General features: G+C 49.8%; 1 protein-coding gene across 2 annotated transcripts in view; it reads left to right on the forward strand.

Moving 5' to 3' along the window:
- The window catches only part of RIMS4 (regulating synaptic membrane exocytosis 4), a 56,532-nt gene continuing 28,819 nt past the window's right edge, over positions 1–27,713 (forward strand). Inside the window, exon 1 of one of the 2 annotated variants that reach the window (XM_019748537.3) lies at positions 1–411. In XM_019748537.3, the coding sequence (XP_019604096.1) occupies positions 315–411 (97 nt within the window). In that variant the 5' untranslated portion in view covers positions 1–314. The remainder of the gene's footprint in view (positions 412–27,713) is intronic. The other variant, XM_019748531.3, reaches the window with a different exon arrangement.

Genomic DNA, 27,713 nt, shown 5'->3' on the forward strand with positions numbered 1-27,713 from the left:
GACCGGCTGAGGGCGCCACGGGCCGGAGCTCGCTGCGCCGCCGCCGCTGCCGCCGACACCGCCACCAGCGCCAGCACCACGGTCGCCGGGAGCATCGCGCGCCTCGGGCTCCGCGCTCTGCCAGCTCCCGGCTCGTCCGCCGCCCGCCCCCCCGGCCCCGCCGCGCCAGCCAACGCTGCCGCGGAGCCCCGGCCTGGCTCCGGGTCGCCGCCACCACGCCGCGCGCCGTACTCCGCGTCAAGAATGGGGCGGCCAAGCTGCCCAAGCCGCCCGCCGCCGCGGCCGCGGCCGAGGCGCCGGGCGCCGGCGCGGGCATGGAACGCTCGCAGAGCCGCCTCAGCCTGTCCGCCTCCTTCGAGGCGCTCGCCATCTACTTCCCGTGCATGAACTCCTTCGACGACGAGGACGCGGGTAAGCGTGCCGCCCGCCCCCGACCCCCGGGGGCTGTCCCGGGAGCCAGATCCCGAGGCCCTCTACCCGAGCCGGTGCGCCCTTAGAGGTGGCCTCTTTCTCCTCCCCACCCCCATCCCCGTTCGGGGATGCGCCCCAGGGTCTCCTTCCCCACCTACGGCACTCCAGGGTCTCTAGGAGGCGTTGCCTTCTAGCCTCCCGCTACCCCCAGGGACCCCTAGATCCTCTGCATTCGCCCCCTTCCCGCAGGTGGGCCCTTTGAGTCGAGTGGACCCAGCTTCCTACTCACCTGAGCCTACTGGATGCCCCCTGTCTTGCCCCGGGATCGGACCCGCCACCCTCCCGAGCCTCGCGTTGGTGCCTATTCCTCAAACCCCGGGGCTTTGGCGGCCTCACCCCTGGGGCTCCGACGCGCCCCCTGCCATTGGAGGTGGCGCGCAGACCTTACCTCTCCATCTTTGTCTTGGATACATGCAGAGGCTTCCTGCTAGACCCCCTGCCCTACGCCCAAGGCCTTTAGCGCCCCGTTTGTTTCTCCTCCGCTTCTCGTAGAGGCGGGGGTCTCTGGACTCCTGGTTTTTTATCAGACTGGAGCGGACCCTGGGGGTGGGGTGGGGGGACCGGCCGACTGACGGCCTCTCACCCGCTGGCCCTTGGGGGAGGCGTAGGGCAGCGCCAACTCTACACCTGCGCGGCCTCGGGACTGTGCCCCTGACCCCGGGTACTCTTGTCTCTGGAGTCGCTCTTCTGGGTGGGCTGAACCCGGCCACCATCCAGCGGCGCCAACCTCTGGTTCCCTGGCCTGTGCAGAACCTCAGGTAGAGCCGAGGGGCAGGGAAATGTCGGGAAACCTGGTCTTTGGGGCCCTGGGACCAGACAGAGAGAACAGGAGGCCTCCAGATCAGGTTGTGCCCTGCAGAAGCGAATCCACCAACAGGTGGGGTGGCTAGAGGGCCTGGGTGACAGTTCCCCAGAGTTTCAGTTTAAGAGTCAGAATCAGATTCCAGTCTTGCTTCGCTACTTATTAGCTGTGACCTTGGGCATATCATTGGATAGCCTCATCTGTAAAATGGGATGAGTGTCACAGACACAAGGGGGAGTTAAAAGTATTTTGTAAGCTGAAAAATCTGAGAGTATTTGAATTCAGTCAGGGGACAAAAGGGAAGAGGGGTCTTTGTGATGGGGAGGAGCAAAATGGCTTCATGGACACTTTTGAGAACCTGATGAAACTATGGACTCTCTCTCCAAAAACAAAACCAAAAACAGACACATATGCCCATCCACAAAATTTTGTCCACAGTTTTGGGGAGTTCATGGCCCCTGCCTAAGACTCCCTGCCTGCAGGGACCCTTGTCTGGTCAATCCATTAACTGATAAGCCACGGATGGAGCTGTGGCTGATGGGTGCACTCATGTTTGCGCTGGAGCAGGAGGCAGGTTGGGGAAAAGTGGGAGAAGGTTCTCCAGAAGAATGTGTTGGCCTAGTGAGTGAATGGGGGTGTATGAGGCAGACCCCTGACAGACCTGTCTTGCTGTTGACCGGGAGATGGGGGTAGGGTAAAGATGGTTTCTGCAGAGCCATTTTACAGAATCACTGTTTTACAGACAAAAATAACTGAGGCTCAGAGGCTTAAGTTTCCCCTTGATGTAGCAGAGGGGGGTTGTATTATTTTTCTGGACAAGGCACTGTGAGGAGGAATGGAGGGGCTCTCTACCACAGTGGCCTCCACTGGAGCAAAATCAGAGAGAAATCAGGCTAGCATGGGGGTTGAGGCAGGGAGCCCCACCAGCCTCGGTGAGGTGGCTTCCGCACCCCACCCTGGATGGTTGCGGACTCCCCTGAAGTTCGACAGACCACTTGGGTCTCAAGAGCCGGGCTGGACAGGAGTATGGATTTGTAGGAGCATCAGTTAGATTTTTCTCCAAAGTCATGCTCCGTGTCATGGGTCTGATGCCTTGGTGATTATTGCTGGTTGCAGGCGACTTGCCCTGGTTTCACTTAAGTCAAACTTCATGTAATATTAGAGATTTTTTTTTTAAAGAGCCACCTGATGTTTTTTCCAGCGGGTTTCTTCAAATTCTTAAGTTTTTCACTTGGAAAAGACCTAGAAATCATCTTGTCCAACCCCTTTTTAACCTCAAATGGGGGGGGGGGGAGGAGAGAGAGAGAGAGAGAGAGAGAGAGAGAGAGATAGAGAGAGAGAGAGAGAGAGAATGAGAATTTATGTATGTGTATGTATGTGTGTGTGAGACTGGAGCCCTGGTGTGTGTGTGTGACCCAAGGTCACCCAGTGAGGCAGGCACAGAGCCGAGACTAAAATCAGGTTTCCAGTTCTCTTTCCAGTAAACCACTAGCCCTCTCTCTGAAAGAGGATTTTTTAAAAAGCCAAATCTCACTGTGTAGAAAATGGTTCCCAGGTGAGGAGGCCCCAGGGAGTGGCTGGCAGCCAAGAGTTTGGTTTGGGCATCTCGTGCTTACTGTCTGCTCATCTTAAGGGATGCTTCGAGTTTGGGAGGGGGTGGGAGAAAGTCAAGTTTCATTTCCGGAAGACTAATGAGCGTCTGGTGAAAACTTGAAGTAGAGAACGTTGTCTTGGTGCTTCATATCTCTTGTTCTTCTCGAAGTCATTCATTTTCTCCTTAAAAAAGCCTTTTGGATTTATTCTCTTAGACCAGAACTGCACTGAACTCATTTTTAAAAGCAGTTTGAATAATCTCTCAAACACTGGACAGAGACTGCTTCGGGAGGAGGGCTGTCGGAACTGGCTTCTCTCTATCATCCTCTTCTCTGTTCCCTCCTCTGGTCCACTTAGTGGCTCAGAAGTGTGTCCCTGAAGGGCCTCTGGCTCATCTCGGTTCCCCCCCCCTTTTGCTGCTTCCGACTCCTGTCAAATGCATCTTTTCCATCAACCAGATCGAGCCAGAGCCGTCTTCATGGCTTACGTGCCACCCTTCAGCTGGTTTCCTGAGGAACCGTGTGAGAAGGAGACTATTTCATTAGCCTTAACTGGGCCAGAGCACTTTCCTGCCTCGGGCTTGGGAGGTTTGGACATTTTGTGTAACAATCAAAAGCACAGACGAGCTGCCCCTCCCTCCTACCCCTCTCTAGCCACCCAGGGGCTCAGGATGCTGGCCGTTGCAGATTCCTAGAAATCCTCTCAAGGAGCAAGATATCTTCCCCTGTGCGCTCAGAACTCCTTTCTTGCGCTGCCAGTTGCCCCTTTTCACAAATGTGCTGGGGTTTTAGAGAGGCCTGCCTTTAGGGGCATTTTTGTGTCTGTGTCTCCATTACTCAGCCTTGCTGGCACTGGGTTTGTAATTGGGGAGGGGGTGGGGAGGCGTGAGTCACAGGACCTCAGGTCTTCTCATCTGTATGAGGAAGAAAATAAGCGCATGGACTGCATAGGGTCAGCATTTTACAAATGATTCCTTTTGGCTACGCATCCTTCTAGGCACTTGAAATGCATGTATTAGTTTAATTCTTGCCTCTTAGCAACCCTGTAGAATTAACATGTAACATCCCTGTTTTCAGATGAGAAAACCGAGGCACAGAGAGAGTATTCATTCAAGGTCATGCAACCAGGAAGTGAGGGAATTGGGATTTGAACTTGAGCAATCTGATTTGAGCATTTATGCTTTTGATTATTACGCTGTTTGTGCTACGTAAAGGGCTTAGTATATATATAGTACCTGGCACCAGGTAGGCTTGCAATACCTGTTAACTCTTACTTGTCTTATTACCAAGTAAGACTTGTTTCTGAGCATGACTGTAAAAAAGAATCTTTGGGGTTTGGGAAATACTGATTCTCAAAATGCTAGCTTTTATAATTTTTAATAAGGTAATTTTATTGCATTGTTACAGCTATTAAGGTAGAGTTGGGCCCTCCTTCTTGGAAGTGGTTTAAAGATGGGGATTTAGGGGACTTGCATGAGGAACAAGAGGGTGGGGAGCAGTCCAGTTCCCCATTTTCCTGTTCTTCCTGACAGTTAATTTTCATCACATCTACAGCCTCAGCCCTGCCAGTCTGCCTTGTGGCACAGCTGGGGAGCAGAAACGTCTCCAGTTTCTAGCAAATGCCAAAGGGGGTTGTTCCATCAGGGTCTGGAATTGAGGATGGTCAGTCCCTGAGACTGACCGAGTGGTTTTGGCGTCTAGTTCTCCCCCGCCCGGGAGAAGGGCGGAGAAGCGGGAGCAGCCAGCTCTGATTTGCCCATAGGATGCTTCGATCTGGTGCAGGGAGGAAGTTGCCATGGCAACACCGGCTGGCTACCGGTCCCTCTCCTAGCTGTTAGGGCCACATCTCTGGACTGGAAAGCCCTTCATGGCACCTCCCTCTTCTGCAAAGGCCAAATCTGCTGGGTGGGGTGGCATGGTGGATGGGTCCTACAAACTAGTACCAAAGTCCACCCCCTTTCTTTTTGGACAGAGGGGAAATGGAGGGGGTTGTTTGAGTTACTTCTGGGTTGTGAGGTGGAGAAACTCATATCCTGCCAGATAGATCCTGGCATGGGGAATCAGAGATCCAATTCCTGTCCCCCTCCCTTCATCCATTTGGCAGAGTTTTCTTTTCCAGACCATGTGCTAACTTTTGTCCTTGAAATTTGACCTGAGCTTTTTCTGGGAAACCAAATGTTCCTCTGAGATGGTGGGAACTAAGTGCTTCAGCCCTGGAGGGGTTGCTGCATGGATAAGTGGGAATGGTGGTGGGGCGTGGTGGGGGGGGAGGCTTAAAGTATCCTCTGGGGCCAGGGCCGCTTGAGGGCGTGAGGTTGAAGTTTTAAAGCCTCCATTCCCACTCTCATCCCTAGGGCAGCCACTTCCAGTCCCCACTCTGCCCCTTCTCCAGTTTACCACCAAGTGCAGTCATTTCCTTTATGCGTAAACAGTTGGGAAGAACTTCTAGATTGGGATAACTGAGGCATGGTAAAGAATTGAACCAACTATTCCCACAGTTCAAGTGTGGAATGAGATGAGAATATAGACCCACACTGCTTTATCTTAATCAAATTATCCTGAAAGAAATATCTCAGAAAAAATCAGGTGCGTGGAGATTCCCCCCTTCCCCCCTTCCCCAGCTCACTGGCTAAGGATCTGCTCTGATGCTATTAGCGCTCTTTCCTTAGATTTCTCACCCCTAGCCACCGCCTCTTCCCCATCCCCATGCTGCCAGACTCATGGCCTCAGCTTCCTTGGCAGTTTGCAGCTGCCAGAGGCCCCCCAGGTTCGGTTCGGTGGGAAGGGGGAAGGAGGGGTCCATTCACCTTGTCTTCCTTTGGGGATGATGCTGTCTCCCTCCCCATCCACCTCCACCCCAGAGGCTGAGCCAGTTCTAGTTGAAGGCGGAGTGAGGGTGGGGCTGAGGTGTGGAAGAGAGAGAGAATATAAGAGAGCTTCCGTGTCAGCTGACCTTCTCTCCTTTCTTAGGGCCTGTCTTGTACTTTGCCTCCTCTAATGTCTTTTCCCTTTGGCCTTAACAACCATTGGGTCAGTATTTCTTTTAAGAATTGTTAGCAAGGTGTCAGTTTTGGAGAATGTGCTCAAAAGGGTGTAAACATCTCCCCCACTGTTATGCCCCCCTTTCCAGGGCTGTAGTCAATCCCACTTTTTACTGTTAGAGCTCCAATCCCTAGCCTTCAGTCACCTGGAATGATTGAACTGCACTGAAGTTCTCTCAATTTTGCCACCCAGTTTATTTCTTGGGGTTTGGGTTTGATTCCTCCTTGGCTCTGGGGCCTCAGTTTCCTCATCCGGAAAGAAAGGGTTCATTCTCCTTCTATGAGCATCTCTCAAAACTGTAAAGATAACATGATTGAAAGGCTGCTTGGTTGTGCTTAGTGCTTTCCATGATCTCACTGAATCCTATAGCAACCAAAAGGCAGCTGCTATTGTGGATGTACCCATTTGACAGATGAGGAAAAACCAGGCAGCTGGGAGTAGCTCCATGACTCTTTTGGGTTGCATGGTGGTGACTCAAACCCAGGTGTGTTTGACTTCAGAGGCCTCCCTCTGCCTCTTGGCATGAAGTGAGAAAGGTGGGAAAGGGCTGTGTAAGCCCTAGAGGCGGTGCTTGTGCTGTCAAAACAACAAGTGCCGGGGCGCATGGGCCTGTTCACTTTCAGAGGTGTCCCTTTAGGGTCCGCCATCCCACTACAGTTTGCCCCAACCCGCTGGAATGTCTTCCTGGCCACCAGTTCCTGGATGATCCCCATCACGGGGCTGCCTGGCCTCCTTGAAGAATCCGGTTGTCTGCCCTGGCCCTGGGGGCCAGTCGTCACCTGCCTCTCCAGACCGATGTAGGCCAATGCTGGATTATATTTAACGCTGTGCTATTTCCACTTGACAGTTCCAGAGTGCCATCCCTCCTCCCCTTTTCTTCTTCCTCCCCCCTCCCCTTCTGATTCACTCGGAAACCGAGAGGCTGATGTCAGCGCCTTATTCTTAGCCCCCGTAATTGTAACTGCATTTAGCAGTGCGCACTTCATTAACAGTTTCTGCGAGGGGGGAGTGAGAGGGCTGGGCGGCTGGGCAGGGACATGGGTGGGGGTGGGGGAAGGGAGGGGCAGCTGCTGCTTCTGGATGGACCAACTGGACCGGTTCCAGGCTTGGCTTTCCAAGATTGGCAGTCTTGGAAGGACCCTTGGAGAGCTTCTAGTCCATTTCCCTTATTAGGCAAGAAGGGAAACTGAGGCTCAGAGAGGCAAAGTGGTTTGCCAGGGTCACGTGTTAAGGATCAAGGGCTCTGGCCTCTGAGTTTTCTTCCTTGGTATTTTTCTTTCAGCTAGCCTTTCATTAGCTGCTCAGTGCCAAATAGCATTCTAGGTGCGGGAGATACCGGGTTTCCCTGAAAATAAGACCTAGCCAGACAATCAGCTCTAATGCATCTTTTGGAGCAAAAATTAATATAAGACCCAGTATTATATTATATTATATTATATTATATTATATTATATTATATTATATTATATTATATTATATTATAGACCCAGTCTTATAGTAAAATAAGACCCGGTCTTATATTAATTTTTGCTCCAAAAGACTCATTAGAGCTGATTGTCTGGCTAGGTCTTATTCTCAGGGAAACACGGTATCACGGAACAAGGCAGACATGGTTTCTGCTCTCATGGAGTTATGTTCCGGCATGGGGGAGACAGACAATACACAGGCAATCAATTAAAAAATAAATTAGTTCAGGTTGTGTTAAGTGGAATGAAAATAAAACAGATTGATGGGGGATAAAACAGGATAGGAGATAACATTAAGTAAGGTAGTTAGGGAAGGCTCACTGAGGAGGTGACATTCGAGTTGAGGCCTACATGACAGAGACAGCAATGGAAATATGAGGGTGTAGAGGAAACAGCTGGTGCAAAGATCCTGAGGTCAGTGTGAGTTTGGGTGTTTAGGGCGCAGAAAGCAGACCGGCACAGAGAGTAGGTGAGGGGATATGAGGTCAGAGAAGTAAACTGGGGGCAGATTACTCAGCCATGTAGACAATGATATTGATTATCAGGTGGGGAAACTGAGGTCCAGAGTGGAAAGAAAAAAGGCCCCCTCAGCTGGGTAAAGTCAGAGAGAGGCCGAGAACTCCAGTGCCCTGAGTCTTTTTTGTTCCTTAGACACGATGACTGTTCTTTAAAAGCGTCACACGGCTTTTCACATTGTAGCTGGAAGGTACTGTGGAGTCGGGCAGGGCTCTTTCTGCCCACCCTGCTCTCCCTGCTCTCCTCCTTGAATCTCACCTGATCCAGCTGTATTTTTTCTCGGGCTGACGTAGCTGTGAAAGACCCTGGGGAGGTAACATAGCGGGACAGAAAGAACATGACTTTGGAATCCAACACCCTTGAATTTCCATCTTGCCTCTGCCACTTCTAAATCATGTGACCTTGGGCAAGTGGCTTCAACTCTCTAGGGCTCAATATCCTCATCTGTAAAATGGAAGCATGATAAAAGTTGAGTTCTTTAAAGGGTTATTGTGAGGAATAAATGATATACTCCACAAAATGTACCTAGCCCAGCACTAGGCATGTAGAATTTAAGGTTTACTCAGTTATGAGGACTAAAGAAATTGTGTGTAATGCTGGGCACATAGTAGGTGCTGTTAGTGGGAGCTGCTGCGTTGTGGTTATTACCGTCAGTTTTAATGGGTCAGACTCATCTAGGGGGCTTGTTAAAACCCAGATTGCTGGGCCCCACCCCAGAGTTTCTCGTTCAGTCTGGAGTGGGACCTGAAAATCTCATTTCTAACAAGTCCCCAGGTAATGTTGATCCTGACGCTGCTGGGCCAGGGACGCTACCTTGAGAACCACTGGGTTAGAGAGAAAAGCTGGAGAGAAATGGAGGGTTCCTCTCAAGTGGGGATGTCTCCTGGCTACCTGTGTCTTAGATCCTGGGGTGTTGGGTACCAAAGGCACTACCTGGGTATAGTCTTCCGGCACGTGTTTCTTTTACACGGTCTCAGATCGAGTGAGCCTCAGCGGCTGCCCTGCTTTGCACTGGGTGTAATGTGTAGGACCCTATAAATCCTTTGGGAAGTCATCGTCTGTATACCTGATAAATGAGTCAGCATGAATAACACATCAGGCCATAATATCCTTTTGTGGGATATTGGACCAGGAGGTTCATTTGAGGACAGGCCTCTGCTGGGAAGAAGTAAATCAAAGGAATCATCGATGTAAAGGGGCGAAATGCTGGGAAGTGCTCCCGGGGGAGTTTACTGAGTCAGCTTCTTTCAGTACTTCTCAGAAAGGGGTCGCTGGTAATTTTCTTGGGAAGGTTGGGATTTAGCTCAGATGGGAGGCAGCAGGGACAAATCTTATGATGTGATAAGATTTCCATCCAGTCTCATAAAACTCAGAGTCTCCAGAAAAGGCTTGGGCAGTTTTCGGGTGGGACTTGTCCTAAACTGATGGGAAGTACTCTTGAGAGGGGTGACTCGGGTAGCAAAAGAGCATGGACTTTGGAGGCCCCCACAACTGGGTCTGAGTCTCTGCCACACACTGGCTGTGTGTCTTCGCTGTGGTATGTAACCGTTCTGGGCCTCAGCCTCGTCCTTTACAAAATGGCGTGAATAACCCCTACCTTGTGAGAATTAGAGATACCGTATGTGCTGCATGTAGGAGGCATCCAGGAAGTGGAAGCCGCTTCCTTTCCTGCCAATGTAGACTTCCTGGGTGCAGGAAGGGCGGGGTGATGGGCGTGCACAGCCTGGGGTGGGGCATCTGGCTCCCATCCGGATCGCTGGTGTTTTCTGTGTGCCCGGGGGGAGCCCAAGAGGCCGCATGAGGCGTCCAGAGGTCTCTGCGCAGCTGCTGACCCTCAGCATCTTCTCTGGCCATTCCCTTTGTCTTTCAGGCCGATAATCCCCATCTGAAGAGTGATGGGCTAGTGAGCGTGGTTTAGATACAACCAGAGTCTTGCAGAAAACAGGACACTTGTCCACGCCCCCTCGCTCCTCCTTTAGAGTCCCCTACCCACTCTGCTGTAGCCCCTCCACTGTCACTTTCATCCCTAGAGCGTCCCCTCCTGCCAAAGTTTCTCTCTAGTTGATTCTTGGCGGATGGATCATTGAATAACTTTTAAAAGAATACATATTGTTTGGATTAGGTAATATATGCAGATGGTACAACATTTTAAAAGCACGAAAGAAACCCTGTGAAAAGTGTCCCAGGCACCTCCATCCTTGACTCTCCTGTCCCTTCCCTGGGACCGACAATGTTTGAAGCTCTTACAACCCTTTCTGTGGCTGTTACTGATGATAACATGTTACTTGGTTAAAAAGCCAAAGAGCACCAAAGGGCTCTCAAGGAAACATCAGCCTACTTCCTACCTCAGCCACCCAGCCTGTGGGGGCAGAGCCCCAGAAAGTAGTTTCCAGGCTCTCAGCCTCACATAGACAGGTGCTGACTCAGGTAGTAAATGGCCATCAACTGTGATTGGATGGCCATCAGCTGTGGCTAGTTGGCCGTCAGCTGTAGCCATTGAACCAATGGCCACTAGTATAACTGCTGCGGCTACGGAGGAGAGTGGAGGAGAGTCGTCGGTCGGTTGCAGAAAACGGACAGCAGGTCGCACGTCCAGTGAACCCAGCCTCCAGTGAGACCGTAGTGGTATGACTCCCCTACCTATGGCTCCGTGGGTGTTCCTTTTTGGCCTCACCATATCCTGCGTTCTTATGTGGGGAGTGGGAGCAGAGACCCCGCAGGCCGCCCCGCACGACAAATGGCGCAGCGAGCAGGGTCTCCCGCATGACACAGCCCCACTCCCATAAACCACTACTGGTTTTCTGCTGCGAGTTTTTTCTTTATTTTCCAGTTACCAAATTCTTATTAAGTACTTAGATGGTGCCCAGACCTGTGCCAGGCACGGTGAGCGTTCGAGAGTAAGTCAGGTTATATTAGGCCAGTGTAGCATGCTGATGGTTACGATACGAACTCTACAGCCAGATGGATTTGAATCCTGGCTTTGCCACTTATTGGCTGTGTGACCTCGAGGAAGTTACTTAACTTCTCTCAGCCTCAGTTTCTCAACTGTAAAATGGGCTAATCATAACCCCTCCCTGCCTTGAAGGTGTCATGTGCGTTAAATGAGTAAACATTTGTCAAGTGCTTTGTAGAAAGCCCACACACGGAAAGTGTTTCAAGAGTGTTGGCTATTACTATCTTAGCGCCTTCACAGCGGAAATCGCTCCAAGGTCATCTACTCATCTTTGCTTGAGGCCCAAAAAGGGAACGCACAGTTTGCTTAAAGCCTCACAGCAGGTCTCTGGCAAAGCCAGGAAGAGAACCGATGTGTCTGGACCCCCCTCCAGGACCAAGTGGCCACCCCGGGCCCTGTCAGTACCTGAGGCTTCAAGCCCTCACCCTGTGTTTCCAGCACTCGCTGTCCCTGAAAAATGCCACCTGGAGCCTCCCTGGGAGTGGGTGGGAGGATGTGTCACTCACTGGGGCCTGTAATGGTAATTAATTAGTTCCTCAGCAAATGTCATGAGAAACATCTGCCTGGGCCCAACAGCAAGACTGGACCAGGTGCCTCTGGGCCCCCCCAGGCCCTGGCCAACCCACCCCCGAGCCAGCTGGCCCTAGGAAGCTGCCAGTTCTGTCCAGCTTCTGTTGGGTATGCTGAGTACCGGGAGAGGGACCCTCCAACAGGGGAGCCTGGCCCTGACGGGAATCAGGAGGGTGCCACTAGCGAGGCAGAAAGAGACATGTACAGGCATACCTCGTGTCACTGCGTGTTGCTTTATGGTGCTTCTTAGATGTTGCGTTTTTTACACATGGAAGGCAAGACCCTCCATCAGTAAAAAGATTGTGACACGCTTTATTATGATACTTGATTTGTTGCGGTGGTCTGGAACGAAGCCCGCAGAACCTCTGAGGTCTTCCTGGATAACAGTCTTAGCCTCCTCCCAGCAGTCTTCAAGTTGAGAAGAATACAGAAGATGGGACATCTCTTCCCTCCTGTTCTCACCTGAGGCAGGGATTCGTGTACAGGTGATATGCTATGCAAGTGCTCTCAGGTGAGACCCGTGAGAGGGTGAGAGGGATGCAGGATGGGCAGGAAAAGAAGCAGCTAAAGATGGGCCTTAAGCCACAGGCTGGCTTCAGCGACATCTGTGGGAAGCTCTGGGGAGCAGATGACATCGCAGGGTTGCCCAGCCTGCTGTGCTCCCATATCAGTCAGTCATTGGCTGTGGGCGGTCCCCCAGGTTGGGGGGTGGGGGCATAACTTTTGGGACAAGGCAGCTCCCATCAGCTAAGGGCAGTTCCCCAAAGAAGGGACAGCCATGAGGCAGGACCCGCAGTTACTCACAACAGATACTCACAGGTACTCACTCCTGCTTGGTATGGGGGATCTGGCTGGGCTGGGTCACCCACCTGCTGTCTAGGAGCTTCTGGCGACAGACTGGGGAGAGCAGGTGGGGCCAGTTCTGTGCTGAGCAGTGCCCACCCCTATTTCAGATCACCTTTTCCACAGTCTTACAAGGCAATCGTTGCATTAGGCGGCCTGGAAGAATCAAGTATCTGGATGGACTTGACTTGGCCAAGGTCACACAGCTAGTGAGGGTAGCGAGGGCTTCAAACCCAGGCCTGCCTGCAACACTTGTGGTCTTTCCAACATTCTGTACTGCATTTAATGTTTGTCACATGTATATATATTTCATGCTTCCTAGTGGGCCTCTTTCCAAGTACTTTGAAGGGTGTCTGTCTGGATTTTCTTGTACCTTGCAAACAGAAAGCCGTTTGGTCTGACAGAACGTTTTTGCCTGTTTGATCTCCCGGGAGCCACATACTAGGAAGGATTTTTCCAGAGAGGTGGGCAGAGACCCGACAGGCTGCCTGAGGTGAAAGGTTTAAAGGGTAGCTGACTTGTCATGGAATGAGCCCTCGATTCGTCATAAGAAAACCTGGATTTGAGACCCCATTTCTGCCAATTGATTCAGGGCAACTGAGCTGAGTCTTGTTGGGGGCTTCTGGGAGGCTGGAGGATGGAACTCAACAAACTTCTATAATGGACCACAGGGTGGATATTTTAGTCTTCGAGGGCCAGAGGGTCTCTTTTGCAACTGCTCACTTATGAAATTGGAGTGCAAAAGCAGCCCCAGATGATATGTAAATGGTGGGTGAGGCTGTGTTCTAATAAAACTTTATTGACAAAAAGAGTCAGCGAGCTGGATTTAGTTCACGGGCCGTAGTTTCTGGACCCCTGCAGTAGAACATGGGAGCTGGGGGTATTTATACACCAACTTCCATGAGTCCTCAGTTGAGGGCCATAGGGAATGGGCCGGAGAGTTATTTGTTGCCATCATTTCTGACCTGTCACAAGTGGTAGCCCTTGGGCCAAGAAATACAGGTGCGGGCAACGGGGTCGGGCCAGCAGTCACGGAAACGGTCAAGATGAGGCATATGGGGCAGGAGACTGACAGCGTCACTCCCCCCGGGTCAGGGGCATGGCTCTGTTTGGAAAGTGTGCTGGAGAGAAGGTGGCAGGATGAACAGGAAAACAAGTTTTGTGTTGGGCCAGGTTACTTCCTCGTTTCAGCCTTTCCAGCTATTTGTTATTTCCAGGCAAAAATTGACTCCTCCATTCTTGGTGGTCTTGCTCACGGTTTTTTTTTTTTTTTTTTACTTCCATGCCTCTGCTTGGGTGATTCCCTCCTCTGGAGTGTCCTCCCCTCTCCTTTCAGGGCTCCAGTGCCGCCTCCTCCAGGAAGCTCACCTGTCTCCTCTCGGGTGGAGTTGTTCTTTTCTCCTGGGTGCCCACGTGGGTGGCGCTCTGCACTTCTTTCTCTCCAGCCCCTGCACAGCCTGGCTTCCGTCACTTTTCCACGGCCACACTGTGAGCCCCTCCAGGGCAGGCACGGTGTAATTCTTGTCGGAATCTCACACAGGGGACGCAGATTTGGAGCTAAGAGGTGGAGCTGGATTCCAAAGTTCTCCTTCCTTCTCATTCTCCTCCCCGCTCCATTTCTTTCTTTCTTCCTCCAGTAGTTGCTGATGCCAAGGCCCTATTCTAGGTGCTGGTGACCCAAGGCGGGCCCAATCTTTGCCCTCATGGAGTTTACAATCTGGTGGTGGTGGAGGGGGCGCGTTAGACATTCCATAGCCAAAGTAACAACTAATAATTTGATGACTGCTGTGATGGGTGTCATACAAGACCAGTACAGAGTGCCAGAAAGGCTGGAGCTGGGAGAACTGACCTGTCTGGGGGAAGTGGGGGGTGGGGGGTGGCAGGGGAGGGGACAGCTAAGCTGAGACCTAAGGTATGAGTGGAGTTGGCCAAGTGAAGGCAGGGGAGTGGGACTGGATGCCATAATGCTGAGAGCACATACTTGGGAGTCAATTATGGGAATGCGGGGTGAGGGGAGGTTGAATCCTGGATTCTCTCAGTCTGTGTGGCTGTTTCCCCTTTCCCTCCCCTCTCCCTCCACACATTCATGCACACGGATGGAAATATTAACCATAATTGCTTCTGCATGGCAGAATTATGGGTAGTTTTCGATATCTAGTTTGTGCTTCATTTCCATTTTCCAAATTTTTTACAATGGATGTGTCATGGTGAAAATTGAGGGCTTCAGAGTCTGGAGACCGCACTCCCACTGGTAACGGTGTGACCTTAACCACGTTGTTTCATCACTCGGTGCTTCCGTTTCTGTTGCTATAAAAGGGAGATGATGGTTAACATACAGCATCCATCGTGTTCCGACGCGTCGCGTCCATTAACTCGTTCAAGCCTCACAGCTACTCTGTGAGGTAGGTACCATCACCATCCCTGTTTATAGATGAGGAAACAGGCACAGCGAGGTTAAGTACGCTGCCCAAGATCACACAGCTAGTAAGGGTCAGAGGCAGGACTTACACCCCTGTATCTGACTCCAGAGTCTGAGCTTAACCACTAAGCTATACTGCCTCCCACACGAGGTAGGGGTGAGGATTGAGAGGATACCTGTCAAGCCCTGAGCGCAGTGTCTGACACACAGTTAGTGCTCGGTTAGTTTAGTTCTTATTATTAGCAGCTGTGCAGAGGTGGGCACACAGTGGGTTTTTTTTTATTATTTCAGGTGTACAAAACAATGTACTAGTTAGACATTTACACCCCTCACAAAGTCATAACCCTTCCTCCCCCAATCTACTACCCCTCTGACATCGTATATAGCTGTTACAATTCCATTGACTCTATTCCCTATGCTGTATTCCACATCCTGTGACTATATATATATATAATTATAGGTGACATTCAGGATTATTCAGCTTCAGCTTCGGTGCAGTGGTCAGGCATCTACACCGTCCCTGAGCTGGTCTCCCTAATAAGATTAGTGTCCATCGGATACCCTACCAAATCTTTACAACACTATGGATTATATTTCCCAAACTGTCTTTCATATCCCCGTGGCAATCTTGTGGCTACCAATTTGTGCTTTCTAATCCCCTCCCCTTCTCGCTTATCCCCACCCCCTCCTATCTAGCAACCATCAGTTTTTGTCTCTCTATCTCTGAGACTGGCACATGATGTTTTGAAAACCCAGGGAAAGCAGCGTGTGGCTGGTGAAGTAGCAGGACTGGATCAAGATTCCTGGACTGGAGCTTAGGGACAGTTGAGCCCCTGTTGGGTTTCTAGCAGCGAAGTGACAGATTCAGATCTGGGGTTTGCAAAGACCTCTCTGGCTGCAGGTGGGAAGAATGGAGCCAGGAGGCACCTTTGGTTAGAGTGACTGTCCCCGAATGGGTCTGACCATTCCGGCACTGAATCCCCAGCCTCTGGTGATGGTAACCTTTTGGGGCCTGGGCTAGTAGCTGCATGGGCTGGAGCGCAAGACACGAAAAAGTCAGGAGTGTGTCCCCGGGCTGGTCTGGTGATGCCGGGAGGCTGGGAATTGCCAGTTTGAAGTCAGGAACACATTACTTTCCTGGAGATGAGGCTGGGCCAATTCCTGCCGTGTTACATTATTAAATTTGTAATCTTCATTCTAATACTTTCCAGCAGTGAATAAGAACCAAATTTAAAATGCCGGCTTTACATTTCTGGAATGAAGCTCTTTGTCAAAAACTCTTGAAACCCATAATTTCTCTCCAGAGGTGAATGTCTACGTCTTAAAAAAAAAAAAAATTAAAATTAAAAAAATAAAGGAAAACCACTCTTCAGTGAACGGTTGGGTTTGCAGCGCTGTCTGTGACCCTAGCCCTGACCAGGAACTGGGAACAGGGTCCGTATGTCTCCAGCTGCAGCAGGGGCTCAGAGTAGGCCTGGGCCTGCAGATGCCTGGGGATGCCCAGGAAATTTAAACCCCTAAATCTGGGCCTTGCGGGGGGAGAAAGATGAGAGAGGCCTCATGCCCACCTCACCCCCAAGTGGTTGGCAAATCTGCTTTGTGAAAGGGTGTGGTAATAATTGGGCCACAATCCCTGAAAGAATCAACCCGGGTCAGGCTCTCCTGAGTTTTCTCACGACCTGTTTGCTGAGTGGTAGACCTGGCTGCCGGTAGAACTGTGGGCTGCGTGTTACAGCCTTTACACTGGGAGGAAGTGCCCTGATTTGAGATCTTTACTGGGTTGCTCTCTGGCGCTCCTCATTGAGGCGAGTCAGGATATGTCCATGCTGTTCCCTCTTTCCAGGCCGTGTTCTGGGTATCGGGACCCCAGAATTCCCTGCCCATAGGGCTCTGAGTCAGCTTCTGGGGTCTGTCCAGACCCCTTCTGTAGGTCCATCCTCCTGAGGGTAGACTCTGTCCATCGCTGCTGTCCTGATAGGTGGCCCCGAAGTGAGTTTGTGGAGATGAGAACAGAGGGGGAAGAGGGGAGTCTAGGGGTAGGGAGGGGATGATGAAGGGAAGAGGCAGCTGCAGCTGGGGGCCAGCGCCCTCCTCACTCCATATTCAGCCATGGAACGCTGAGGATTCTAAATTGGAACCTGTCCTGGCCGTCAAGGTCATTATGGAGGCATATTTGTCAGAGTGGAAGGGTAGGACATATTTTATTAATAGCCTGATTTATAACTTTTAAATATTTAGAATAAGTATGAGGGCCTCAATTGCCCTGAGCCCTGCAACATTTGGGGTGGGGGGGGGGACTTTGCAAGCTTGCATCATCCTTTGAACTGAGAGTGAGAGCAGCCTAGGGACCGCCCTTGGCCCCGTGGTCCCATGTCCTGGGCCCTGTGCAGACACATGGCTTGTATGGAGGTAATCACCTCCATCCTGGGTGATTAAATAAATAAATAAATAAGAAAGGTCCTCCTGTAGGAGGATGAATTAGAAAAGGGCTCCCCCTCTCTAGTACAGTGGGGTGTATGGCCCGGCAAGGGCAAACAGGCTGCATTTCAGCCCTGTGACCATGCTCAATTGGGCACCTTTGTGCAGGTAGCAACTTGTCCCATGGTTCACAGGGTCCCATGGACCTAAATCAGAGAAGAGCCACGGGTAAGACCGGAAGGGAAGATGTTGACACTCTGGGATCCCGAGATAACCGTTAAGTCATCGCACACTTTTAATAATCATCCTCCTCATGATAACTGATGCTTGTTTTGTGTTTCATACATGCCAGGTATTCTGAGCACTTTACCTGCCTATCCTATCGAAACATCAGAACCTGAGGGGAGGACCATTGTCATACCCATTGTACAGACGAGGAAACTGAGGCTCAGAGAGGATAGGCTTGTCTTTGGCCCAGGGCCGTTCAGTAGTAAGGTCAAACGCCGGTCTGCGGTGCTTGAGTCTGTTAGCCTGATCACTGCCCTGCATCTCTTTGTAATTTTTAAAAGTGTTCTTTTTGTTTTATTATTTTATTCCATTCATAAGGTGTTTTGTCTCATCTGTGAGTTTTTATTTATTTTTATTAGTTTCAGGTGTACAAAACACCATCACGATTAGACATTTACACCCCTCACAAAGTGATCACCCCAACAAGTCTACTTTCCATCTGACACCATCCATAGCTATTACAATATCAGACTGTATTCCCTATGCTGTACTTTACACTCAGTGACTATATATATATATAATATATATACACATATATTTTAATTATAGTTGACATTCGATATTCAAAGCATTCTTGATGCAATCCACATATTTACTGACCCCTGTTCTAATGTGCTGGGTGGCAAAGGTATACTGTGGGACAGGACGGAGTCCCCCCTCAGCCGAGGAGGGAAGACAAGCAGAGCAGATAACTGGGTGACCCCATTGAGCAAGGGGTGCTGAGTATGGTCTTGAAGAGGAAAAGCTGTTTACCAGGCTGGACCTGGGGAAGCTGCTCCAGTGCCCTGGGTGTCCTGTGTGGTCAGGGAGGAGCTTCCTGTGGTTTATTTATGCCTCGTGGAGACAAGGTAGGTGTGTTAGAAAATGGGCCCAGGGAGGCAGTGAGGCCGGGAAGGAGGGGTGGGTGGGTAAGGACAGTCCCTCGTGGCCCTTCTTGAAGCCCAGAGCTCTGTCATCTTCAGGCCTCTTGGATCCCTGCTGAGAGGGGTGGGCCTTTTCAAAGTCAGAAAAGTGAAGTTGAGAGGAGAAGAAAGGGTCATTTGGTGCTTTTGCAGCCAGGTTGGACGTGGAACTCAGTCAAGCCTCTGAGTTCTCCCAGGCACAGCCTACACCAGGAGTGGGAGAATCACCATTTATCTTTTTAATTTTTTAAAACGATGTTGTGCTTTCACAAGTTGCAATCACTAGTATGTTTGCACTAGCTGGCATTTCTTGCACATACATATTCCAGATGCCGTGCCTAGATGTCATGCATGTGACCTTGTGTAGTCCTCAGAGCGAACCTCCGACAGAGGTCCTTCTGCTATTCCCATTGTACAGATGAGGAAATTGAGGAACTCCCCCAAGGTCGCACACTAGCAAATGACAGAGCCGGTTTCCTGGCATCTAACATCCCCAGTCTATGCTATGTATATGCATGGTGGAAATTTTGGGACAATGCAGAGAATGCATACAAAAAGAAAGTAAAAGTGACTCCAATTCTATAATCCAAAAGCAGAATATTTAACCATTGGAGCAATTTTTTTTTCCGTTGTGTTATGGGGGTGTGCGTGTGCGTGCGTGCGTGCGTGCATGTGTGTGCGTGTGCAGGAATGCATGTTTAAACCAAAGCAGGGTCATGCTGTGATACTGTTTTGTAAATGCAGGCACTATTTAAAAATCACCTTAAAAAGACCTTCACAGGCTCGTCTCTACAGGGACACCGATTTCTAGGATCAGGTCTAGAGTTGCGTATGATTTGTCTGTAAACCACAGACTTGCCGAGTCAGACCCAGGGATGACACAAGGCAGCTCAGCCTGATAGCCACGGTTCATTTTCATTTTCTTCCCTGCTTTCTGTTCCTATTCTTGTAAACACACACACACACACACACACACACACACACACACACACACCAAAAAAAAAGAAAAGAAAAAAGAAAGACATAAAATTGAAAACGAACAAACCGACCCAGGATTTTTATTCCATGCCTGGCCCAGCATTTAAATGCAAGAAGCAGAAGGCTTGGGAGCTATAAATAGGCCAGGCTGCTTCTGAACAGTGGCAGCGAGAATTTGTAGGTTCTGTTTCCTCCCAACCTGGTGACCTGGATTACTTCCTGCTGCAGTTGCTTTCCTCGCTGCCTCCTCTGCCCATCCTTCATGGAGCAGAGCAAGTCTGTCTCTAGATGCTTAGTGAGCACTTATGCTGGGCCTGGGTACTGGGTACACAGGCTTGAGTGAGCCACCAGCTCCATCATGGCCGGCGGTAGTGGGGGTATATATAGAAACGGACATCTGCAAATGAAAATCTTGTCATCGTGGAAGCCCAAAGAGGGGTCCCTAACTCTAGGAGTCCAGAAAGGCTTCCTGGAGGAGGGGATGCTGGAGCTGAAAAAGGGAAGGAGGAGACAGGGAACCTGGGGAGGAAGTGGCCTAAGAGAAGGAGTCTGTGGGGCCATGCGTGTAATCCTTGACACAGAGCAAGGTTTCATTACTACTAAGCCATTGCACGCTTCTTGAGGGCGTGTCCTGGGTTCCTTTGGTAGCTTCCATGGCTTCTAGAATCCAACAATCTTGGATGAGGAGGATGCTCGGCATTTCAGTAGCCCAGGGATTCTCAACCTGTTCTGCGCATGCCTTTCCATCGGAAACCAGGATCCTGAGCGCCAACCCAGACGACTCAAAAAATCCTGGATGGACCTGGAAATCTATTGCTTCTCAAGCTCCCCAAGTGATTCTGATGTTTGACCACGTCTGAGGTCTGACAATTAAGTTCGCGAACTTGTTGCAACGATGTTGATGACCTCTTTTTATGTGAGAGGGATAATTCATTATGAATTTGTACCAACTGGACAAACAGTTAACCAGGTTTACTATTTGGAAGTGCTGAAAAGGCTGCGTGAAAGTTAGACGACCTGAACTTTTTGCCAATTCATGGCTCTTGCATCACAACAATGCACCAGCTCACACGGCACTGTCTGTGAGGGGGTTTTTATCCAGTAAACAAATAACTGTATTGGAACATCCTCCCTACTCACCTGATCTGGCCCCCAATGACTTCTTTTATACCCGAAGATAAAGGAAATATTGAAAGGAAGACATTTTGATGACATTCAGGACATCAAGGGTAATACGACGACAGCTCTGATGGCCATTCCAGAAAAAGAGTTCCAACATTGCTTTGAAGGGTGGACTAGGCACTAGCATCAGTGCATAGCTTCCCAAGGGGAGTACTTCAGAGGTGACCGTAGTGATATTCAGCAATGGGGTATGTGGCACTTTTTCCAGGATGAGTTCGTGAACTTAGTTGTCCAACCTCGTACATTGGTGATTCATGTGGTGTCTGTCCAGCCTCCCATCTGGGGACTGTGCCTTTGTCCCCAGTTCATTTTCTCTTGGATGACAGTGAAGGGAACTCACAACCTTTCCAGGCAGTTCCTTCCATTGACACACAGCTCAACTACAGAAAGTCCTTCTTCCCTTGTGCCCAAGGTCACCTTCACCATTATTCCTAACACAGTGATGAGACTGCAAATCAAATTTGTACAGTCCTTTGTTGTCTACAAAATGCTTATTTAATTTGAAGGCAAAAACGACCTAGATTTTAAAATCAAATAGACCTGCATTTAAACCACTCCCCTTTTCTTGTCCTACCTTGTTAGCTGTGACCTGAAATAAATGATTTAGCATCTCTGTGTTTCCGTGTCCTCATCTCCTAAATGGAGATAATAGTATTTACCTCTCAGGTCACTGGAAGGATGGAGTAATGTGCGTGATACGGGCTCAGTACTGTAGTAAGGTACTCACTTCATTATTATTATTATTATTGTTATTATTATTATGACATAAAACATTTACATGGTGAATTCAACGTTCAAGAGGCTTTTATTGAGTGCTTAATGTATGACCAACCCTAATGTAATGATAAGATCCAGCATGAAAACGTTCTTATAAATGGCCGTCGTCATTTTCAATATTACTAGTATCCGTTGAGCCTTACAGAGCTGCTGGGGTAGGTAGCAAAATCACTTACCTTTTACTGATAGGCAGATGAAGCTCTGAGAGTTAGCGGGTTTCTAAAACCCACGCAGCTGCTAAGAGATGGGAAGGAACTCGTCTGTGTCTTCCATCTCATACGCTTCTTTTCAGCGGGCTTTTGCAGCTGTCCATATGTGAAGGAAGGAAGAAAGGAAGGGAGGGAAGGAAGGACCATCATGCACAGGGTGAAGGGCTGCCCCAGCCTTAGCCTGCATGGTTTCCTCTGTGCCAGGCAGCTCTGTGGTCCTTTCTTCTCTCCCTGTACAACATTCCACTAGAGAAACTCAGTTAGGAGGTCTTTGAGCATCTCGCAGGCGTAAATGAGTCCTCGGAGCACCGTGTGACCTGGCTGCTCAGGTTGCTCTCCTGGCTGTGGTCTGGGTCTTCAGATCTGCTCTAGCAGCTGCAGCTGTGGCCAACACCTTGTCCCGTCTGCAGCCTCATCCACCCTGAGTCACTGCCCGGTGCCCACAGTGTGGCTTCCCTGAGTCCAGGCCCCACTAGATTTGTTGGGTCCAAGGCTGGCTACAGAATACCCCGCTCTCAGTCTCCTTGCTGTCCCAGGGGAGTGAGCTGGAGTTTTGGCCACTGAGTTCTCTCTCCCAGGGCACTGCCATTCAGCCTGATGTCTCCATGGGATGAAAGGCCCTGTCCTCTGGTAATGAAACCACAGACATCAACAAAGAAATCAGAACTGTAGCTAGAAGAACTGAGAAGAGCTGTGATCAGACATACAGGCATGTTTGTCGCCGGCGAGGTGGGTCCCAAGCCAGTGGCTCTCATGTCTTTTATCCTGTACAAGATGTCAGCTTAAGCTTCCCCGTTCCCAGCCTTTCTCTGAGCCTGCTTGCTCTCTTACACAACCTCAGCTGCCCTGTTCCTGTCTCTCTTTCCATCCACTTCATTGGTCAGGCAAATCTGATCACTAGTAGCTTCTGACAATGCAGAAACCTTGGGTTGAGAGTCAAGAGCCAAGCTCTCGAGCAGTGCTGCCCAATAGAAATTTCTGTGATGGTGGAAATGTTCTGTATCTGCCCTGTCCAGAACAAGCCCGTGTGGTCAGTGCAACTGAGCAACTAAATTCTTAATTTTTAAAATGTTCCCGAATTTCAGTGGTCACATGTGGCTAGTGGGTACTATCTTGGGCAGCAGAGCTCTAGACCCAGCTCTGTATGTACTAAGGTGTGAGACCTTGAACAAGTTTCTTCCCCTCGCTGGGAAGATAAAGGGGTGCAATTATATTAGAATCCAGAGGAAGCTGTCTGGAATAGAGACGGAGGTCTGGGATCAGACTGAGGCAGATTCCAGCTCTGCCAAAGACCAGCTGTGTGATGTTGGGCAAATCACATAATCTCTCTGTGCTCCAGTTTCCTTATTTGTAAAAGCGGCATAATAGCAGTCCCCGCACAGGGTTCGAATGAGGTTTAAATGAGATACAAAGAATCTACAAGCACCTCACTCCCAGTAGGCTCTTGACAAATTGTAGAAATTGTTTGAGCTGATCTGATAGGAGCCTGTGGCCCCTGCCTCTTTAGACAACTCTGACAATTCTTGTTTTGGCTGCAAATGTTTATAAAGCACTTATTTTCAGAGCCCGAGTTCAGAACCTTGAATGTCTTGAAATGACGTAGAAGTTGTGTCATCGTGCGCATCTGTTTTTCATTCTGGAGAAACCCAGAATTTTTTAAATGGAGAAGAACAGCTGTCCAAAGATGGTCAAAGGAGTCTACATGGTTCATGGACCGTGAGAGGGAAAGAAACTGGTACTCACAGTGCATGCGCGTCAGGGCTGGTGTGATCAGGGAGACGGCGAACGCGGGCTCTGGACGGCCAGCGTCCCTGTCCCAGCCCTGCCGCCTCCAAGCCGCGTGAGCCTGGTTGAACTTCCGCCTCGTCATCTGTGAGATGGGGATAATAGAGGACCTACTTCATGGGTGGTCGTGGGGATTAAATAAACTAAGCCACGTTCATTGTGTAGCATAGCGCCTGGCACAGGGTCAGTGCTAGCTGCTCGTATCGTCATCATCGTCTTCCTCTTCATCACCAATGTTTCCTTTGACTGTATGCCAGGCGTAATGCAGGGTGTGTCTGTCTCCCTACGTCTGTCCTTCCTCGCTGGCCACATCATCTCAAAGTCCGTCTATATCACTCCCCTTTGCTCATTCTACTCCAGCCGTCTGGCTTCCTTGTAGTTCGTCAAACACACGGGCGTATGTCCGCTCTGGGGTCTCTGTCATCTCTGTGTTGGGAGCGCTTTCCCCACAGATGGCCACCTGGCTTGTTCTTTCACTTCCTTCTGGTCTTTACCCACATATCATAGTGAGGCCTCTCTAGCCTCTGTCTAAAAGTGAAACATGCATCCCTCCACCCACCTTCTAGCGCCCTCTCTATAGTCACATATTTGTGTGGTTTAATGTGTACTTGCCTCTCCAAGGTTGGAGATTTAGGAGGGCACTTTGTTTCTCTTAGTTTCTTTTCAGCTCTAGCTCCAGTGCGTAGAATGTTTCTTGAACGGTGCTCGAGAAAAGGCCTGGTGAGTGAGTGAATGAGTGAGAGAATGGCTAGCTCTCAGTTAGTCTGAGTGTAGGATCCCGACACTCCAGAACATGTCTCCCAAGCAGCATTTGCAATAAGCAAACGTACCCTGAACCCTTCTGTGTGCCAGGTCGGGTCTGAGGTTTTCGGGATAGAAAGGTGAGGAAGGACATCCCGCTCTCAAGGAGCTCACAGGAGTAGGCATGATCACAGTGAGTGCAGTTCTCTGCAAGCCCTGACTGCAGTCGTAACTAACGGAATTGTGCTGCCATCCTACATGCAGTCTTTCTACATGCAGACTGGAAGGGCTCAGTGGACAAGGAACCCCGTCTGTCTTGCTGGATGCTGTGTCCTCAGCACACAAGGCCCAGCTCGTATATGTGGGCTGGATGCAGGAATGAACAGATACAGGTGTAATGGGATAGGGGCTGGCAGAGCATCTGTGGTTGTACCAAGGAGGGGCACCGGCTCACCTGGGGAAAGGTGGGGCAGTCCCAGGGAAGGATTCGCATGGGACACCTCCTGAGGAACCTTCTCCTGGCCCTGGCTTGGCAGCTTGCCTTGACTCTCGTTTGGCCAACGATGGAACAACTTGGGACATGGGAAGGTGGTGGTTTCCCCTCCCTCAGGAGGCTGGGTGGCCTGCGGCAGCCCTTCTATATTTCAGCTTCTGCCTGAGCCTTTGTCCTTGGAGTTAAAAATAGCCAAGGATGGGAGCACGAGGACATGCTGTCCTTCTCTGCCATGGAGCAGGGATTCTACTACCTGGTCTCAAAGGGGCTGCAGGGTGACAGGTGTGAGAAGCCAGCAGCTTAAAGAATTATCCCTTCCTGCCCCCTTGAGGACAAGCGCAGACTTCTGTTTCCCCAGTTTGGGATGACTGTAAATGAGCTATGGAATGTCACAGCTCAAAGAGCTCTCCAGGTCTGGGACCTTGGCAGACATCACCAATCAATTAAGATCCACCCCCTCCTACCCCCCCCCCCCCCGCCCTTTCCTGGGACCATGACAGGTATCACCAATCAATCAAGGCACCCTTTTCTGCCAAGTCTAGACAGTCTAAGAATTCTTAACATGGATATTTTAAGCAATAGCTACGAGAGTGGCAAAAATAAGAAAACCTATTTATCATCATAATCTTGTCCAGTCCCCTCCTGATGGGGGAAACTGAAGCTCAGAGAGGGGCAGAAACTTGTCAGATGTCACACAGGAAGTCCCTAGTGAAGCAGGGACCAGACCCAGGAGACCTAACTCTCATGAGACTTTTTTCCCTTTCTGTCCTCTGCTGCATCCTCTTTTCCGCAAGAACGGTCCAGAAGAAAGGTTTTTAACCCATAGGACTGTAAGCCTCAAAATTGTATGCAACATATTGTGTGTACGCGCTGGCAGATAGTTTTTTAAGGAAAGAGAGAATAGCTTTCTTCAGCTTCTCAAGCGGCTCCTTGCACCATCAAGAAAGGCAAAGAAATCAGAGAAAAGAGCATGAGTGAACCGGGCGGAAGTCTTGCTACTCAAAGTGTGGGCCACAGATCAGCAGTATTGGCCTAACCTCGAAGTTGTTAGAAATGCAGACTCTCAGGCCCACCCAGGACCTATTGAATCCAAATCTGTATTTGAACAAGCTCCCTGGGTGATTCATTTGCATATTAACGTTCGAAAGGCTTAGGGCTGGAATTTGGAAGCATCGCAGGCCTTGGTTTCCCACATGGGTATGGAGTACTTGCTGAGCGCCAGGCATCTTTGCAAGGCTACAAAACAGACATGTCCCTGCCCTCATTGGAGGGACTGGAAAGAAACTGAGGCTCCGTAGCCAAAGCGTGGCCCAGACGCTCTGCAGCATTGCTAAGGCCACATCAAGGGAGGTCTTTGTTTCAACTGTTTGCAAATGAAGGGTTGGCCTTCTGTCCAAGGTGTATGAGACCCCAGCCGGCATCAAGCAGGTGTGCAGGGAGGTTCTTTCCCGGAGAGCCTCCGTGGGCACTGAGGGTTAGCTGCCCACAAAAGGGACTGCAGTCATGGGATTTGGATGAGCTGAGAGGGAGCAAGAGGAGATGTGCTGCCTGAGGCCTGCTTTACCAGCAGCCTCTGCTGCTGAGAACAGCTGATCTAAGGTGGTTTGCTCTGGTGAGGGCTAGTGCTGGGTGGTTCTAGCTGGTTCCACCTGGCCTCACCTGATCCTGGCTAGCTCTTCTGGGTTCGGTAGGCCCTGATGGAAGCTGACCAAGTGTGGACCAGGGAAGGTGGCAGTGGAGAGCCTGAGGCACAGACAGAAGGCACTGGGAATAAGAGGTCCTACCTCCTCTCCCCCAGGTGCTCACTGCCTGTTGTCACAGGTGTGCCTCTGTGGGGGCACGAGTGTACGTGTGTGCTTTGAAGATGGCATGCTTGGGGTCCAAACCGCATAGCCAGGCCTCGTCTGGCCTTTGCTGGAACAGGCTCCATGCGCTGGCCTCTTGCTCAGCTGCACCCTCTGCTGCCCTTGGCAGAGGCCAGTGCTGACCCACCCCAGACCACCGGCTCCTTGGCCCTCTGGGGGTCAGTGTAGATTAGGGGTCAAGAGTAGGGCCTGGGTGATGAGATGGAGAATATATACTCGCATGTGCTTTATTGAAGTATAATGACATACCATATAGCTCACCTATTTTAAGTTTATAATTCATTGGATTCTAGTATATTCATTATGTAGTCATCGCCACAATCAATTGTAGAACATTTTCATCGCCCTAAAAAGAAATCCTATATCCAGTAGCAGTCACTGTCAGCCCCACCCCACCCTAACCCCTGGCAACCACTAGTATGCTTTCCGTCTCTATGGTTTTGCCTATTCTAGATATTTCATATAAATAGTCATAGAATATGTGGTGTTTCATAACTGGTTTCTTTCAGATTGCCTATTTTCGAGGTTTATCTGTGCTGTAGCATTTATCAGGACTTCGTTCCTTGTTATGGCTGAATAATATCCCAGTATATGGATATACTACATTCTGTCTGTTCATCAGTGGGTGAACATTTGAATGGTTTCCACTTTTTGACTCTTAGGAATAATGCGGCTGTGAACATTTATGTTTGACTCTTGTGTGTGGATGGGATGGATTTGTTTTGCATTCTGCTTCCCCACCACGTACTTGCTGTGGAACCATGAGCAAACTGCTTTAGTGCTCAGAGCCTCAGTTTTCGGAGAGTTTCTGGGAATTGGGGACACTGCTGTGTATCTCACAGTAGATAGATAACGCTACATGTTGATAACAGCAGCTATAATTTACTGAGTGCCTTTATCTGATCATGGTAGTCACTGGACATATGTTATGGCGTTGAGTTCAGCCCCACAAGGGGCAGGAGAGGATTTATTTCACAATTACTGTGGACCTGTGCTATAAGGGGCCAACATCCTGCCTTGTTATAGCAAATCGTTTGTCAGCTTGATGAATTCTCATTCCAATGTATGTGTGGGAGAGAGAACTCACCCCATCTTCCCTACACTTGGCCTTTTTACATTATTAGAGGACATATTTCTTATCTTTCCTTTTGTACACTAAGTAAATTATATATATACATATATACATATATATACATATATACATATATATATATGTATATATATGTATGTGTATATATATATATATATATATATATATATATATATATATATATAAATTGATAAAAGTGCAGTGGCTGGAAGAGTTCTTTCCTGGTTCCATCATTCCTATTTTCCCCGTTATGAGAATTGCATGTCCCAGATAGGGCTGGTTCCTTCATCCTGCATCCCAGAATAATTCAT

The sequence above is a fragment of the Rhinolophus sinicus genome, chromosome 13, assembly GCF_057876585.1.
Source record: "Rhinolophus sinicus isolate RSI-liver-muscle chromosome 13, RSI-T2T, whole genome shotgun sequence".
Taxonomy (NCBI): Eukaryota; Metazoa; Chordata; class Mammalia; order Chiroptera; family Rhinolophidae; genus Rhinolophus; species Rhinolophus sinicus.